At 39.9% G+C, this 17,633-nt stretch overlaps 1 protein-coding gene across 1 annotated transcript; it reads left to right on the forward strand.

Moving 5' to 3' along the window:
• Window positions 1-1,794: 1,794 nt before the first annotated feature.
• LOC139448853 (uncharacterized) lies at window positions 1,795-5,872 on the forward strand. Its single transcript, XM_071230378.1, has 4 exons — window positions 1,795-2,145; window positions 4,623-4,691; window positions 5,553-5,642; window positions 5,774-5,872. The coding sequence occupies exons 1-4, from the start codon at window positions 1,795-1,797 to the stop codon at window positions 5,870-5,872; spliced, it is 609 nt and encodes a 202-aa protein (XP_071086479.1).
• The last annotated feature ends 11,761 nt before the right edge of the window (window positions 5,873-17,633 follow it).

Below are 17,633 nucleotides of genomic sequence, written 5' to 3' on the forward strand. Positions count from 1 at the left end.
GTATAGATGATGCGATGAATACATTTATCCATCTTTTGTACTTTTTCTGTATCTAATAAAAACATCTTTCCATGATATATCTAAGTCGAGAATGGTATCCCATTTTTCACATACTGTTGGGAGATTTGCGGTAGTTATAGTCTTATCATAAAAGTATCTGGAGCCTTTGGGCGCTACCAGTAAATCCATCAAAGTTGTATTTAAATGTTGATTATAGAAGATAATGTGATTATTTCTAATAGTATCTACCAGGATTTTGGGGTATATTTAATAGAACTTGTAAATTGTAATGAATTGTGCCTATAATTTAGTATTTTCTTTTCACTTCATTAAAGAGCATTATATCATCTTCATTACAGAGATCTTTAATAGTGTAAATTCCTTTGAAAAGAATTTCCTAAATGAAAAGAGTTTCCTATGGATACATGACACTTAGGGTGGAATATGTCAACTGGTATTACCTTTAATGTGCCTTACATTCAAACACATATTCCACAGACTTGCATCAAGTGTTAAAGTGTTGATTTTACTGATTATTTTCATGCACATTGTCTTTCTTATTTTTATTCTGACTTATCAAAATTGCAACATGGTTGGAAACGCAATAAAGTATTTCACACAAATATAAGACCAAAATCTGTATTTGAGATAAACTGTTTCTCGACATTAAGAAATACGTCCTTTCTTCTGGAATGAAAGTTGTGATAAGTTGATGAACAAAATGCCATTGTATAATAGAAACACAATACACGCTTTCGGTAGCGTGTGGACATCAATGTATTGATTCATTAAACTGAGAGTATTGTAGGGCCTGGCTGTTAATGATATTTACCAGCACATGTTTACATTCAGGAATGCATGCGATGTGTTGAAGTGCAACTCGACTTCATAAAACCTGTAATGTGCACTGAGTAATTATGATTTATACGATCAAGTATCACGTGGAGATGAAACGCCCATGTTGGGACTGGTTTGTTGTGCGCACCAGATGTTGAATAGCGCCACAACGGTTACGACCTCAGAGATTTCGCCTATACCTAGTACTGGACTTGATTCTTGATTACAAGTTGCCTAAACATGAGCAAAACTGCAGTGATAGAGAAGATATAGTTGTACAGGAAGTGTGATCACCGTTTGATAATGCCTCTTAACACAATACACGTACTTGCAGATAATGAAGAGGAGGGTGACAATTCCATGGATATGACGCCGCTTGGATATATGGAAATTTCAGTAAGATTTGCGGGAATGTACTTTGATCCCCGTGGACATAACACTGTCGTCAAGGGGAAAACACGGAAAATGAAACTCTTCAATTTAATGTCCAGCATTGAAACTTTCATTTATCTTGCAGGTTTTTGCGTGTGGGTCATAAAGACGTCACTATTGTTTACACCAAACGGCGGTTTCACTAACGCAAACCTATTGGTGAGTTGCTTTTTCATTCAGTATGTATGGATGTTTGCACTTGGTGTGGTAGTGAGCTTTCTTCTACCTAAACGCCTGCCTCAGATTATCCAGAAGATCAACACAGTCTGTTCCGATGAACCTCGCTCTGGCTTGATACATTTGCCACTGATAATGATTTTTATTTTTATAACTACTGCATCGGTCGTGGTTTATGCCCACAGAACAGTATATTTGAATCTCGCAGACAGAAGATCTTTGCGCGATTCTATAAGAATTTACCCGTTTGAACTTGGAACGACTGAGGGTCGGATTCTTGCTTTCATCTACACCTGGATTACCATTAAGGCTTTAATTGGCTTTATTGTCACGGCTGGTTTGATGGTGATGCTATGTGTCATTCTTGGAAGAGAATTTACTATTATATCAAGACGTCTAAATGTGATCATAAGCGACAAAACCAATCAGGATATAGATGGGGATTTGAAGTCGAAGAAGCTTGAGGAATTACGTCAACATTATGAGAATGTGTATGATGTCGTCACACAGGCAGATGGGGTCATCAAGTACACAGCTCTCATCGGCTTCTTCTTCGGAATTCTTGTGTTCTGCTTTGGGCTGTACAGCATCTGCAGAGACAATCTAGATTTTGAGGAAAATGGCTCGATTCTATTGATGCTAACAAGCGTGCTACAGATTCTGGCGTACACTATATCAGGGTGCTTTCTAAATGATAAGGTGAGATGCATTCCAAATCCCGTGACATTAGTTTCTGTATTTATGAAAATAAAAGCAACAAAACCCTTTCCATATTCATAAGAAATATCTGCCCAAAAGATTCCAACAATATCATGAGCTTTTGTTTATGAATCACTATCAAATAGTGATGATACCAGGTGTTCGCGAAAAGGTGAACATATCCTGTCCCACCGGTGGCACACATCACAAATACATGCTGAAAAGAACATACGGTACAAGTCAAAATAGGGAATTGCATCGAACAATATATTTATCACTGATGCGTCAAATTGTGAAACGTCCTCCACAGGTCCACCTTAAAACATTTTGAAAACTTTACTGAAGCCTTGATTGTTATAACCTTGATCAAACAACTTTGGACAAACGTTGTATGACTCCCCTTAAAATATTGGTAGAAAGAGCATGCTCGATTGCATCTCAAAAGTTGGGAAATGTTGGGCTAGAGCTGCAGGAATATTGACCATGGAAAAGTCATCCTTCTTATCATACAATCTTGTGGAGAGTGTTTTGACACACCGAATCTTTATTCAAACATCCAAATATAAAACATATGAAGTAGTCTCACTAATCCATTTTTATAAGAAATACACGATGAGTGGGAGTTGTTTATCGTACAATAAAACCATGAGGGGAGTAGCTCCGAGAGTTTTATTCTCCCTCTAGTGCTTTTTATATGACAAACAATGACTACGAGGCGGTTATGTCTTATATGAGATATCGACATCGTGTACATCCTCTTCAAGGATGATGATAAAATGTACAAGCTTTATTTATTTTTTACCCGTATTTAAATAATGATGACTCCTTCAATAGAATCCGATCTCGGCAATGTGCGACAAGTCCATTGTTTTCCACAGGTGGATATTTCCCGCACATTCTCACGTCGATTACTTGTACCTTTTCTCACAAAACCGATTGCCCCATCTCTCCCGCTTTTGGATGCGCTAATTCGTCCATCTCATTTATCTGCGTTGCCAAGCTACATCTATGGGAACAACTCATGAGACACCTTCCTCTCAAAAATATTGCCGTCCAATAAACGACAATGTTTTGTCGTGAAATAATAACGCATGCTGCGTTCTTCATTGTTCTTTGCAGTTTATCGCGTAGCTATCGTATATATCTTGTTCAGGTGGATAAATCAGTGGAAAGGGAATTGGCTGTTTGATGGTTATTGAATAATATCAGATCATCGATATATGTAAAGCTTAAGTTAAACGGCTTGGCCCAATTATCTTGCTTTGACTTTGCCAATCCCAGCAAATATTCTGATTAATATGCATTAGATATAGATCAGCAAGAAAGAGGAAAAAACTCAGTGCCCATGATTATACCCCAATTTTTTACATAAGTGTTATGAATAAGGAAAAAAAGCATTTCGCATACTTTTGTCTTAATGAACTTTACACTGACAAATTGACGAATTGACCTGGACCGCAGAAGATAGATATGTAACTATATCTATGGTCACCACATTTCGTAGCAAAAGCCCCATGCATCAAGGAATAAAGAAAAATTATATTCATAACAATTTATCATCGATCCTGACAGTGTAACAGGGCAGTACATACTAATCCACACAACAGTCCTTACTCCTGTAAATTTATGTATGTAGAGGGATTCCAGTCATATCTTGTTTTTAACTCTATCTACTGTAGAAACAAGATAAACGCTAGCACGCTCTTGGCTGACGAATGCTGTGAATACATCAGTGTTATTTTATGTAGTATTAAAATATCACAGGTGTGACGAACATTAACAAAACATTAAGAAGTTAATTAATATGTGTTGTTTACCGATCACTTTCGATGTTTTTACTCCAGCTACTTTAGGATAGAGTGAGCGAGAGATACACAAAGGTTTGACGCTGCTCAATCAATATTTCCTTTATGTTAAAGCATGTAATCTTTTATCCCTGCCAGGGCTCTGTGATTAATGACTTGAATCTCCGAATTTGCATGGATTAACATTTTGGGGTTTCTCAGCACCAGTGTGATTCACTTTGAGTTTCAAACCATATGAACATATGGTAAACATTTTGAATCAATATTATGTTTAGGAAAGAAGATTTTTCAACGACAAGGGCACCTTGCGTAGTTGGTATCGATGTCTGTTTGCGAGGAAAATACAAGCTTGAAAAATCAGTTTAACCTAAACATGTGTCTTCACTTTTATTTCGTTGGAAGGAATAAATGTTTTCTGATAAAATAGTGTTATGATATTTACTTTTCTCTCACTAGTCGGGCATAATAATGTTAAACGTACAAATCCACATCGATTCATGTCAGCACATTTGACTTTCCGCTATTACTTCTGTGTGCTCTCGTCATTCTGAACATACCAGTTATTTGATATTCGTGTAGGTTACAAATCAGATGAATGTCATGACAAAACCTCCTAAAAGGTGACTCCATTAACGTATTAGTTGCCTCATCTACTTTGTTTATGGATTTCAGGCACATTCCATGAGGGATATTCTGCTTAAATATGCTGTTACTGACATGGGAGGAAATGCCTACAAAACAGTAAGTTTTGATTTGTGTGTGTGTGTACTTCCGACTCCCCAAACTGAAAAATTCAGATGACTTCAATTTATACATTTATAGTTTGAATTAAAGTAGAATGTAAGGACAAGCTGATAAACATTATAGACAGTTCTGTAAATAATATTAAGTCACATTACATGCAAATGTCATAAAAAAAAGATAATACCATCAAACCCCACGAATATGGTTGTGCGTCTAATCAGCACCTACCTCTGAAATATGACTATTGGTAATGTTACCTTCAATCATAAAATAAAACGTCAACGTCAGAGAACTATTCCCGATTATTGGCCAAGACAGATAGCGGTACGCGTTATATACAAGGATCACTGAACATCACTGGTACTGGGTGTTCGCGAAAAGGGTAAGCATGTCCAAAACATGTTTGGCCGCAAGTGTGTCAACTGATCTACTGCATGTGTCACTACAAGCTCCTCTCGCCCTCAAAGGTGTGTTAAATGGATGCTTTGGCTTATCTTGATATTTCTACATTATATACGATATTTGAACCCAAGCATCAAGACACATGAAGATCCGTGGTAGAATAGGTCTTCAGCAACCAATGCTTGCCGTAAAAGGCGACTATGCTTGTCGTAAGAGGCGACTAACGGGATCGGGTGGTCAGGCTAGCTGACTTGGTCGATGCATCTCATCGATCCAAAATTCGTGGATCAATGCTTATGATATCAATCACTGGATTGTCTGGTCCAGATTCAATTACTTACAGACCGCCGTCATATAGCTGGAATATTGCTGAGTGCGGCTTAAAACAACAAACCAACCAAACCAGCCGAGCATCCAAACATACGTATTTTAATTGCTGTCGATGATTAATTTCAGATACATCTGTTCCTTGCTCGAGCTTCTGGTAATCCCATCGGAATCACTGTGCTTGAGACCTTCACCATAGACAGGACATCCACACTGACGGTTGGGAATATTTTCATTCGGTAGTGTTAAGTTGTAATTCCACGCCATGCTCGAAAAATACAAATCTAGCTTACGTCACATTTAACCCTGTCTAATGAATGTTCACATCTATTTATATTGTACTATTTCAGGTGTCTGGAACAATCCTCTCGTATGCTGTGTTGGTCCTTCAGCTTGGGTCTACGTCTCCCGGCATAAACAGCCCCTGCTCCAATGTAACTGGTGTCTGAGACCCGTGTTGCACAAAGAAATCAACGTTAGAACTGACAATTATTCACAAAGGTGTTCAAGGTGTTGAACCTATATCGGAGGTAGGAAATGTATGGACAAATGTAATGTTAATGCAAGAGAACCGGTCTTGACGAAATGTACTGTGCGTTCGTGTTGCCTCCAGAAATAATAACAATGTTCAGCCTCTGATATTAGTTTTTTTATGCTGTTTAAGAACACACCCTCCACAAAATGTCATAGAAAACTGAATGCACTGCAAAAATACTTGAACCTTTAATAAGGATATCCTTATTGTATCCAGTGTAAGTATTTACCTGTCACATTACGATATGTTGTAATATAAAATAATGTATTAATTCATATAAACGATTAACAAATCCAATTTACTTTGCCATGTTCGTTTCCCATGGAAAGTTGTTGTCAACTACCTGGGGAGAGAACCACTTTTGTGAAAGTGTGAAAGTCTATAAACGTCTTATTTTCTTTGGGCATAAGATTGTTTCGACAAAAGTGTATCATAAACCGACCCCAATACAATACAATACATGCATTTCCTTGAAGAATAGCACATGGTTAGAATGTATTAAGAATGTATTTGATAATAGTGGTCTAGCATATATATTTCAAACCCATCAGTATATTCTATGCCATGACTGGCTTCAATAGTGAAGTTAAAATTTATGTTCCCATTGAATTCTGTGATAGTCATATAGAAGTTGGAGGAACATGAACACATGACACTTTCTTATGGATAACAAGTTATTTTATTATTTGTAACAACGGTTGTTCTTTGTAAGGACGTTTCAGAGATTCTTGTATCAGATGAATACTGATTAAGCACAAAGAGGTAATATGTATATAAATCACAGATCTCAATCTGCATTTAATTTTGTCATGTTATATGTATTATTGTTTGTATTTTCACTGGAAATATTTTCTGTATCAGTTTAACGAGTAGCTCAGCATCGGCAGCTATTTAAAGACAGCCTGTCTGCGGCCAAATATGTCTTCACTGCAATACACGCGAAAAAAGAAATGCACACCAACTTGGCGATGTGTTTTTAATAATGAATTTTCAAAAATTGTAACTGCACTATCGGGAAACGCTGTCGATTTTGTATTTTATGTTGAAGAATAGTCTATAAAGATACAGGTATTTCAGTTGCAGTCTCATACATTAATAAGTATAATACTGCGAGTTACCGGCATTTCTTTTATAAACCCTCGCTTATGTTATGTGTGATTTACTTGGAATTTGCAACCGTTAGAAATTGTGATTAGTGTTAAAATGTTTAATCGACGCACGCTCAGCCATCAGCCCATTGTTCACTTGATCCACGTCTTGTGACGCCCGACGCACGCTCAGCCATCAGCCCACTGTTCACTTGGTGCACGCCCTGTGACGCCCGGCTTCCGCCCGACGCACGCTCAGCCATCAGCCCATTGTTCACTTGGTGCACGTCCTGTGACGCCCGGCTTGCGCCCGACGCACGCTCAGCCATCAGCCCATTGTTCACTTGGTGCACGTCCTGTGACGCCCGGCTTGCGCCCGACGCACGCTCAGCCATCAGCCCATTGTTCACTTGGTGCACGTCCTGTGACGCCCGGCTTGCGCCCGACGCACGCTCAGCCATCAGCCCATTGTTCACTTGGTGCACGTCCTGTGACGCCCGGCTTCCGCCCGACGCACGCTCAGCCATCAGCCCATTGTTCACTTGGTGCACGTCCTGTGACGCCCGGCTTCCGCCCGACGCACGCTCAGCCATCACCCCATTGTTCACTTGGTGCACGTCCTGTGACGCCCGGCTTGCGCCCGACGCACGCTCAGCCATCAGCCCATTGTTCACTTGGTGCACGTCCTGTGACGCCCGGCTTCCGCCCGACGCACGCTCAGCCATCAGCCCATTGTTCACTTGGTGCACGTCCTGTGACGCCCGGCTTGCGCCCGACGCACGCTCAGCCATCAGCCCATTGTTCACTTGGTGCACGTCCTGTGACGCCCGGCTTCCGCCCGACGCACGCTCAGCCATCAGCCCATTGTTCACTTGGTGCACGCCCTGTGACGCCCGGCTTCCGCCCGACGCACGCTCAGCCATCAGCCCATTGTTCACTTGGTGCACGTCCTGTGACGCCCGGCTTCCGCCCGACGCACGCTCAGCCATCAGCCCATTGTTCACTTGGTGCACGTCCTGTGACGCCCGGCTTCCGCCCAACGCACGCTGAGCCATCAGCCCATTGTTCACTTGGTGCACGTCCTGTGACGCCCGGCTTGCGCCCGACGCACGCTCAGCCATCAGCCCATTGTTCACTTGGTGCACGTCCTGTGACGCCCGGCTTGCGCCCGACGCACGCTCAGCCATCAGCCCATTGTTCACTTGGTGCACGTCCTGGGACGCCCGGTTTCAGCCCCAGGTTTTACCACAGTTATCCTGGTTACAGCAGTTATATTAGCATTGTAATATTTACTACAGTGTGCAAGTAACGTACTTAACTTATCTTTCATTTGTACTTCTAAATTCAAATCATGATGTAATTAAGTTTAAGAATGTTCGGAATGAATTATCAAGTGAAAGTATTTTACTATGCTGTAATGTTGAATTCATTGAACGAGAAGCGCATTTAAAAATGATCGTTTATGTCCATATTTTAATTTAATTTATGAATGATGTAACTCATGAATATGATCATCATTCATTGCTACGTTATATGGGCACAATGTTGTAGGCGACTGTGGCGCTCAAAATGCTTTGCTATTTAATTGCTCATTATCATGTCTTAACTATTAACTATGAAATGGAATACCTCGATGCTATTTGAATGTATGTTTGTTGCTTTTTTCATATAATATATAATAAAGATTTTTGCATTTTGCCTGAGAACCTCTCCGTCTGTTTTTGAAGGTGTAGACATCCCGAAGTTTAAACAGTCCTTAAAACAGACTGTTTCAATTGTCGGAGCTAATCCTAGCATATCCACGAGGTAATATTATTCTCAGAATGAATACCCTACGCAATAGAGACACGTGCCTGATCATCAGAGGTCAGGGATCAGGCATTAAATGCACTGCCAACACCAAAGACAAATCAGTTTTAGTTGTGTCTTCCTCTTCTTTTGTACCCCCTGCAACCCTTGAAGTGGCCGACACTAGGTCCCCAAACTAACCACTTCTTTCCACATCAGCCTCCTACTGTCCTTCCCTCAAACGTCCCACCTGATTCTGTCCAGGATCCAGATGCTCATGTTCCACCAGCTGTTGCTTTGTATTATGCAAACAAACTATCACAATCTGGCCCATCTGCCATAGTTGCAGCAGTCGACATAGATGATGATCATTTTGTTACACAATTCCCCTGACCTCAGGCCCATTATTGACTATATCCTCAAAGGTGAAATCCCTGCAACTTACAATGATGCTCAAATCAAAGGTCGTGTAGGCCGCTCACGGGAATATTTTGTCAGGGAAAGCATTCTCTATAATGTTTATCAAACAAAACAGAGGTGACAAAGCCCCTAGGCCTCCTCAAATCACCCATCTTGTTGTTGCACTTATCAAGTGCAAGGATGTTCTATTTGCCTATCATGACTCCAAAGTAGGTGGTTGTCATCTTGGAAGGGATTCCACTTTTCAAGCTCTCCTGTCTAAATACTACTGGCATGGCATGTATCAAGACATAGATAATTACATTAGGTCCTGTGATGTATGTCAGAAAATTAAACCCAATTGCAACCCATTACTCGCTATGGGGCTCCCAAAACTCATCATTCTGATAGAGGTCGGCAGATCACTTCCAAACTTGTCAATGCCCTTTGTGAATTGTTGGATATCAAGCATCATCTGACATCTTCATATCATCCTGAAACCAATGGCATGTGTGAAAGATGCCCCACATGTCATCTAGATACCCCCTATCTTTGTGACGTGAATTGCATTTGCCATAGATATGACCATCCTTTTATGTGTCTTCTCAGCCAGGTCGATTCTTCTAATGGCTTCCTGTTCAGTTCATCAAAGGTTCATCCTGGAGCTTGATAATCCTGTGGCTTATGGCTCTGTTTGTCCATGCTACCTTTGGCACCAGCCCCGTTCAGAGACTCAACTATGAACTAGTATTTAAGTAAAAACACAAGTACTTTTTTCACCTGAATACTGGGTCCATACGAGGTCAAGCTTACCATTGTCCCCCACATTCCCACCATGAGGGGATGCCATCAAGGCAATGGAACTTGTGCTTTGCCGCACCAAATCCAAAAGCACCTTAACGTAATAAAAACCAGTTGTGTTTCACAGCTCAATGAAACTAGGCGCCAAATTATTAAACTCATCCCTGAACCTTAGGTCCCCTTATTAAGTCACTCCAAAAGAGCAGTTCTCGGTTTTGTAGTGTCCCTTTCCAAAAGATTGTTTGGTACAGCCATCATTGACTCGTTAGGTCAAGCAAACTCTTTGATCACATTTAAATGAAATTTTGTGTATTATTTTGTTTTCAGAGACTCATCTTAAGTTGATGGCCTGGCATATAAACTATTATGCCACATGTGCCTGACCCACATGACAACCATCAGCTTGCATAAAATTGAACCGATAAACTTTCTTTCATATTTTGCAAGTGCCTGACTACCTGAACAATGCAAAAGAAAGAAAGAGCCCAAATAAGGTGTGCTCAGGTTCATCTGTTTCTGTTTCTAAGGTATAAATAATATTGATGGTCAGAGGCAACGCTTTGCAACCAAGATAGCCAGTTATTATGCTATGTGTTTGCTACTAAACTATGTCAAGAATGCTTACGTTGACTTAATGCCTCTACAAATAATTCCTACATATTGATTAAATAAAATAGCAACAACATAAACACTACCAGTGAAAAAGGCCATTTCGGGCGTTGAGTTCGTCATATAGGCACATATCTAGGCAGATAATGAAAAGGGGCTATGAGTTGGGTGGGGAAAAGAGAGTGTTTGATAAAGAATGTTTGTGAAAGGATGTTGACCATGACTGTGATAAGTTGAGGACGATGATTTTATTGGAAGATTTCAAGAAGTGTGCCAATACTTAGATCGGGACTTGAAAGGGCAGAAAGTACATCAGTTGCAACAGGCTGTAACCTTGGCAGATGATTACTCAATTACTAACAACAGTAATAATTGACAGTACAGTTACTTACACAGCTATAAGGAATGGTCATGGTAGCTTCCGGTTTAGTCATTCGGCTATGTTAGGCCAGGAAAGTTTCAGACAGGTTCCCGCAAGTCGGCTAATGTGTTTTACAAAGGAAAGAATTACATCAGCAGTTCATGAAATCCTCAGTACAACAATAATCACAAACACTTATGACGACAGAAGGAAACATCTCAGTTATCCTCCTAAACATTATTCTATGTGATCATACCAATGACTTTACATTTGATACAAGCCACAGAGCGGGATAATTGCCTTCTCCACCCAGTCCCTGTTTATATTCTGCTTATTCCATTATGTTAGCACTAGTTAAGTCATGGCTACATACAAACATCCATAACTACATTACAAGCTGCTAATCAACTTTTTCTATGTGTATTTTCCCTTTTACAGACAAAGATGCATTTAGAAACATACCATTGCAGACTACATTCATTTATGAGCAAGATATCTTGAAAGCTTGGTTTTATAGAACTGATCCTCATGGCAATCTGATGCGTGTGTGCGGGTGTGCATTTTCAATGCTTTGTATACTGAAATACACACCAGCTTTCCACAGCCATTAGGCATGAATGCCATGTGAAAAGTAAACATGTCACAGTACACTGTCTCACATTGCTGTTACTGTGCTGGATTGCAATTCCATCACTAAAAACATGCCATTAGTGAATACAGGGATCAATATTGGTTGATCAAATCCAGTTTCACCCACACATGAAACACCAACCCATATTTTCTGTATTGCTACTGGTGTTCATAAGCTGCACAGTCTCCACATGACTTCATGTGTGTTTGTGGTAATCCTGGTAAATTTATCCTTCCTGACAAAGTGTTAAAATTGGTACTAGTACTCGAGCAATAGAGAAGGTTTAACACTACAGGACGTGTGCTACCAGTTGCATTATGCCTCTAAGCACAATACACGTACCAGCGAACAGTGAAGATGAGGGTGGCAATTCCATGGTCATGAAGCCGTTTGGTTACGTTGAGATTTTAGCAAGACTTGCAGGAATGTACTTTGATCCCCGTGGTCATCATACTGTGCTCAAATGGAAGCTAGGGAAAATGAAACTCTTGAACTTCATATCCAGCTTTGGTATGTTCATTTATCTGACAGCTTTCTGTGTCTGGAGCATAAAGACGCTGCTACTAGTAACACAAACTGATGGTTTCTCTGAAGGGAAGTTACTAGTTCTTTGCTTTTTCATTCAATATTTTTGGATGTTTATTTTTGATCTTGTTATGGGCTTTCTTCTACCGAAACGTCTGCCTCTGATTTTTCAGGAGATAAACACTGTGTGCTCTGATGCATGTCATACTGCCATTTTATTGATGTTGATAATTCTCACTTTCATGTTACTAAGCGGAACATCGATCATCATATATGCTCACAGAAGTATGTATCGGACTGTCACAGATACAACACTAGCTTTCAGTGATTCCATCAGACTCTACCCATTTGAAATTGGCACCCCAGAGGGCGGATTCCTTGCTGTCATCTACACCTGCATCTCTATAATGGCTATGATAGGAGTTGTCTTCACGGCAAGTTTGATGTTTATGGTATGTGTTATTCTTGGGAGAGAGTTCTCCGGCATAACAGCATGTCTATCGGTTATCCTAGAAGACAAATCTCACCAGGATTTAGATACTGACTCGAAGTCGAAGAAGCTTGAGGGATTACGTCAACAGTATGAGAATGTGTATGCTGTGGTCTCACAGGCTGATGGAGTCATCAAGTACACAGCTCTCATCGGCTTCTTTTTCGGCATTCTGGTGTTCTGCTTCACCCTGTACTGTATCGGCAGAGGAGAACTAGATCCTGCGGAAAGTGGCACGATTCTAATATTGATGGTAGTTAGTGTGTCACAGATTCTCACTTACACTATAACCGGATGCTATCTGAGTGATAAGGTGAGATACATCTGACAATCTAAGGCAGACGCTCTTTTTGTAGAAATAATGTAATGGGTGCAGTCTGGGCAATTAAATGTGTCAGGGCAACCAGGAACTTATACATAGTCTGCTGTTTATAAATGTACTATGTCATAACATTTCTAGCTGAGAAACAGAAGCAATAAAGCTGAAACCTCTTGTTCCCATAAACAATGACACCCACATTTTTATAAGTGTTTCAAACCAGACATTCACTATAGCCAGTGTTGTTTACATTTTATTGACTTTTATTGTATGCTTAGATGATAATCTGACCGTTCCTTGCTGATTTCATTTTGACCATGTTTCATACATTTTTGTTTTGATAATGCTCTTAAATATGCTGATAATGCATATTTGCTCTGACAATTAAATCTTTTCAGAGATTTCCAAACTAGGACTGCTGAAAGTGGACATTTTTGCCTTATCTTAGAATCACATATTATTTTGTTAAAACCAAAAGTCCTCAGTCTTTGTGCAGACAACATTTAATGCCACTGTTGTTCGCAACTTTTCCAAAGTTTCTTTTATTTTTTGCATTATTTACTGTTGACCATACATCCAGTTTAGCTTTTAACGTCATCATACAATGTGTATAGTACCTGTTAATATGACTTGTAAATTCTGGGTTTTAGAAGCATTGCTTTTAAGTTGTGGAAATTAGCATTTCTCTGGACATTGGCTGAATGAAAAAGTAAATGTGTCCATGTTTTTATTTTTTACACACCAGTAGTTGCTGTTTCATGTTATCAACAGTATTTGAGAACTAGTTTTCATAAATACGCTGTGAGTCATACCTTAAGGAGGTTCAAACCTACCTTTTGTAGAATACTGGAAGCAAGGAGACAAGGAGAGTAAAATTCGTATTAGTATTACTCTTCTTGTTATGGGTAAAACATGTGTCAATCTGCTTACACATGTTCATTGGATAATGTAAACATGTGAGTGAGTGAATGAGTGAGTTAAAGTTTAATGTCACATCAGCAATATTTCAGCCATATCGTGACGATGAAAACATGCAATTGTGTACTGAAATCAATAACAGTGGATTGGAAGGCATATATGATTTCTGATCTAAGCAAATACTGATTAACAGACGAGGGTGACATTTTCCGATATCAGTAAAACAATCATGGTGAATTGTCTGTATCATTTCCACCTTAAAGGTTTCTCCATTTAGAACACAAATACACCAACATTGTTAAACCTTACTGCAATGTGAAGCAAAACACTTAACATTGTTATACTCTGATTGACCACCTTCGTGGTCTTAGAATAGAGCGTCTTCCCATTGAATGGAAGGTCGCGTCTTGTGTAAGACGCTCGGCATTACAGTTATAAGACGCTCGGCATTACAGTGATAAAACAATGGCTGACAGCTGGGAGTCTGTATAATGAGCCTCACCCGTGGCCACAACAGTACATTCTACTCTATTCATCATCGACATGTGATGAAAACACAGTCAACTGTAACTTCGATACCAATTCAAAACCATATTGTAACCATAAATAGTAATTTGGCAAAACTGTATCGTAATTATCATGTAGCTAACTAAACCATTATTACCGATAAATGAAACAATGTGCACGTGGTTTTAATTCTCAGCTCTCTGGAGAACATAAAACCCAAGCTACCTGTGAAGCTCACATTACCATCTCATCCTACCAGGTACACTTCCACTGCTCGGCCCTCAGAGGCATATGTCGTACATAGTCAGTTGCCTCAGGAGACGCATGTGCTTCAATGTGAGCTACAACCGCTACCAGCCCTAGAAACTATCATGAATGAAGCTGACACACATGGTCACCCATCCTTTGACTATCACTGACCCGAGTTCCTTAACTTTTCCGGATTTTTTACCTGGTCACTTAACACAGGAACTCGTGCTACCATTTTCTCTGTTAGTCATGTGTTCCTCTTTCCTTATTCATTTTATGTTAAAACAACTGGGGCATGGTGAATAAGACTGAAAAAACAACTTGCAGATAAAAAGTGACTTTATTAAAATGATGTTTGCATTATCAATGTAGCCCACGATCTATTTCAGGCCCACTCTGCAAGGGACATTCTGCTAAAATTTGATGTCACTGATATGAAAGAAAATAGCTTCAGAACCGTGAGTTTTAATTAATTTGTGTGCATGAAGTATCTTAAAACTAGAAAATGATAAATGTAATTAACTTTTAAAAGCACTAGATTTCTAGTCCATCTTTTGTTTTTTGTTTTAGTCTTGTTGAGCGGGATAACGAGCCCTGACACTTCCGATGTGACATTTCCGATGTGACACTACTATTGACGGCTGTGGAAACAAGGCATGCCCAGTTACAAACACGGCGGGGAAACGGGTGGCCCAGTCGTCTAAGGCGCTGCGATTCGCTGTGCTGAGTTGCGTCCCTTGGACATGCCAGAAACCTTTGATTGTGGGTTCGAATCAGCCGTGCCCGTGCACGTGCTCGTGGGTTTCACCGAAGTGGTAAACGTCTGAGACCTGCATCACTTCGGGCTTTCCTCCCACAATAAGCTGACACGCCGTGATAGGACTGGAATGCTGTTAAAAGCGGCGTTAAACCCAACTCACTCACTCATTCACTACAAACACGGCTATACTATAACAGACCAGTTTCAACCCTTGCCGAACTCGCCTCGAATGCCGGGGTTACATTTTGGCCGGACGAACGAGTCTATGCATAGTCCAATCCAAATGATGTTACATTTTGGCAGTTTTCACACACACACACACACACACACACACAAAACACACAAAACACACACACAAAACACACACACACTAACACACACACTAATACACTACTGAACGGTACCAGCACCAGGTGTTAATGAAAACATTTTAGGCATATCTGTATACATTACTTCCGATTCAGGTATTCAAACATGCATTTTTTAATTGCTGTGAATGTTGTTGTTTTTTCCAGATACATCTGTTCCTCGCACGAGTTACTGGTGCACCTATTGGGGTCACCATGTTCGGCATCTTCACCATAGACAGGACATCTACATTGACGGTGAGAACAGTTTCAGACCCTTTTGTACTGGAAACTTCACTACTTTATGTTGACTGGAAAAATAATATGTTGATACATTTAGATTTTTACGAATTTGGAGTTTTGTAAGTATAAAGCTTTTCACATATCAGTTTGTAATATTTCAGGTTTTGGGAACAATACTCTCATATGCCGTGCTGGTCCTTCAGCTTCATCCTTCATCATCCGACACAAACTGCCCCTGCTACAATGCAACAGCTTTTCAAGACGTTAGTGGTTTTGTTTGATAAAGCGGAGAAAAACTAAACTTGATTTACAGGTCAATGTTGCACTTTCAATATATCTATTTCCTGGGTTGTGTTGAACATGTATTACAGGAAATATTTGGTGGTAGACGTTTTGTTAGTGTTTACGTAGCATTTATTTTAACAAAACAAATCGTAAGTTTATTAGTAGAAATGTGACATGTCCATAAAATCAGTATGACAGTCTGCCAAACATTATATGAGGTTTACCAAGCAAATCCATTTGATACAAAGAAAGAGGGTGATCATGACGATGCACCAGTATTTAAACGTTGACAATGTATTGATGTCTTGGTATACAAAACTTTCAGCAGTGTAGAGGCCTATGAAGGAAACGACAGATACTGTGTTGTATTTCTACACATGCATATATCATTCCTCAGGCAAAAAGGGGTTCCTTGCCTCACAAGGTAAGGAGAAGGACCAAGGTCCTTCTGATTTTGTCATAAAAAGATTCAATTTCCTACTTGACTTGTACCATATGTTTCTGTGGGTACATTTTTCATGTGAACATTTGCTTGTCTATCTTTGCATTCTGTTTGTGACGGGTGCCAACGTCATGCTACAGTTGGTTGATACCACTGGCTGGCCAAACATAAAGCAGGATTATAAAAAGCCTTTGTAAAATAGACCCATAACGCAAGCGTTCTGTGGACCATGATCTGTTGGTCCATTAAACTATTGTCTTTTAACGTCATTATACAATGTGTAGAGCACCTGTTAATATGACTTGTAAATTCTGAGTTTCAGAAGGGTTTTAGAACCATTGCTTAACACTTTTAAGTTGTGGAAATCAGCAATTTTCTCGACATTGGCTGAATAAAAACGTAGATGTGTCCATGTGTTTAATTTGTTTGTGACGGGTGCCACCGTCATGCTACAGTTGATCGATACCACTTACTGGCCAAACATAAAGCTTTGTAAAGTCTTTGTAAAATAGACCCATAGCACAAGCGTTCTGTAGACCATGATCGATTGGTCCATTAAATTATTGCCTGTTGAGTGTATTGTTGGGCGCGGCTTTTCATGATATGTACACATTAAAACATGGACTCACTTTGTTGTATTGTTATTCTATTACTTAGAACATCTAAAGTAGTTTGAGAGCAATTATATACTGATCTGATCCGATATCACGCACAGATAAAACACCCATCTTGCAAACCAATGCTGATGTTTAATTACGCCTCAACGTACCTCAGTAGTTTAAACAAAGTTTATATATGTACCTAGTACTGGGCTTACAAACAAATCTATTCTTGTTAACAAACGCCGAAGGCCCGGGTCCGATTCCCGACATGGGTACAATGTGTGAAGCCCATTTCTGGTGTCCCACGCAGT

Source organism: Haliotis cracherodii, unplaced genomic scaffold (genome assembly GCF_022045235.1).
Source record: "Haliotis cracherodii isolate W230 unplaced genomic scaffold, xgHalCrac1.p SCAF_7, whole genome shotgun sequence".
Lineage (NCBI taxonomy): Eukaryota > Metazoa > Mollusca > Gastropoda > Lepetellida > Haliotidae > Haliotis > Haliotis cracherodii.

Coding starts and splice junctions, on each gene's coding strand:
- LOC139448853 (XM_071230378.1), top strand. CDS start 1,795: ATGCTATGTGTCATTCTTGGAAGAGAATTTACTATTATATCAAGACGT. Junction 2,146..4,622: donor GGTGCTTTCTAAATGATAAG/GTGAGATGCATT, acceptor TATGGATTTCAG/GCACATTCCATGAGGGATAT. Junction 5,643..5,773: donor ACAGGACATCCACACTGACG/GTTGGGAATATT, acceptor GTACTATTTCAG/GTGTCTGGAACAATCCTCTC.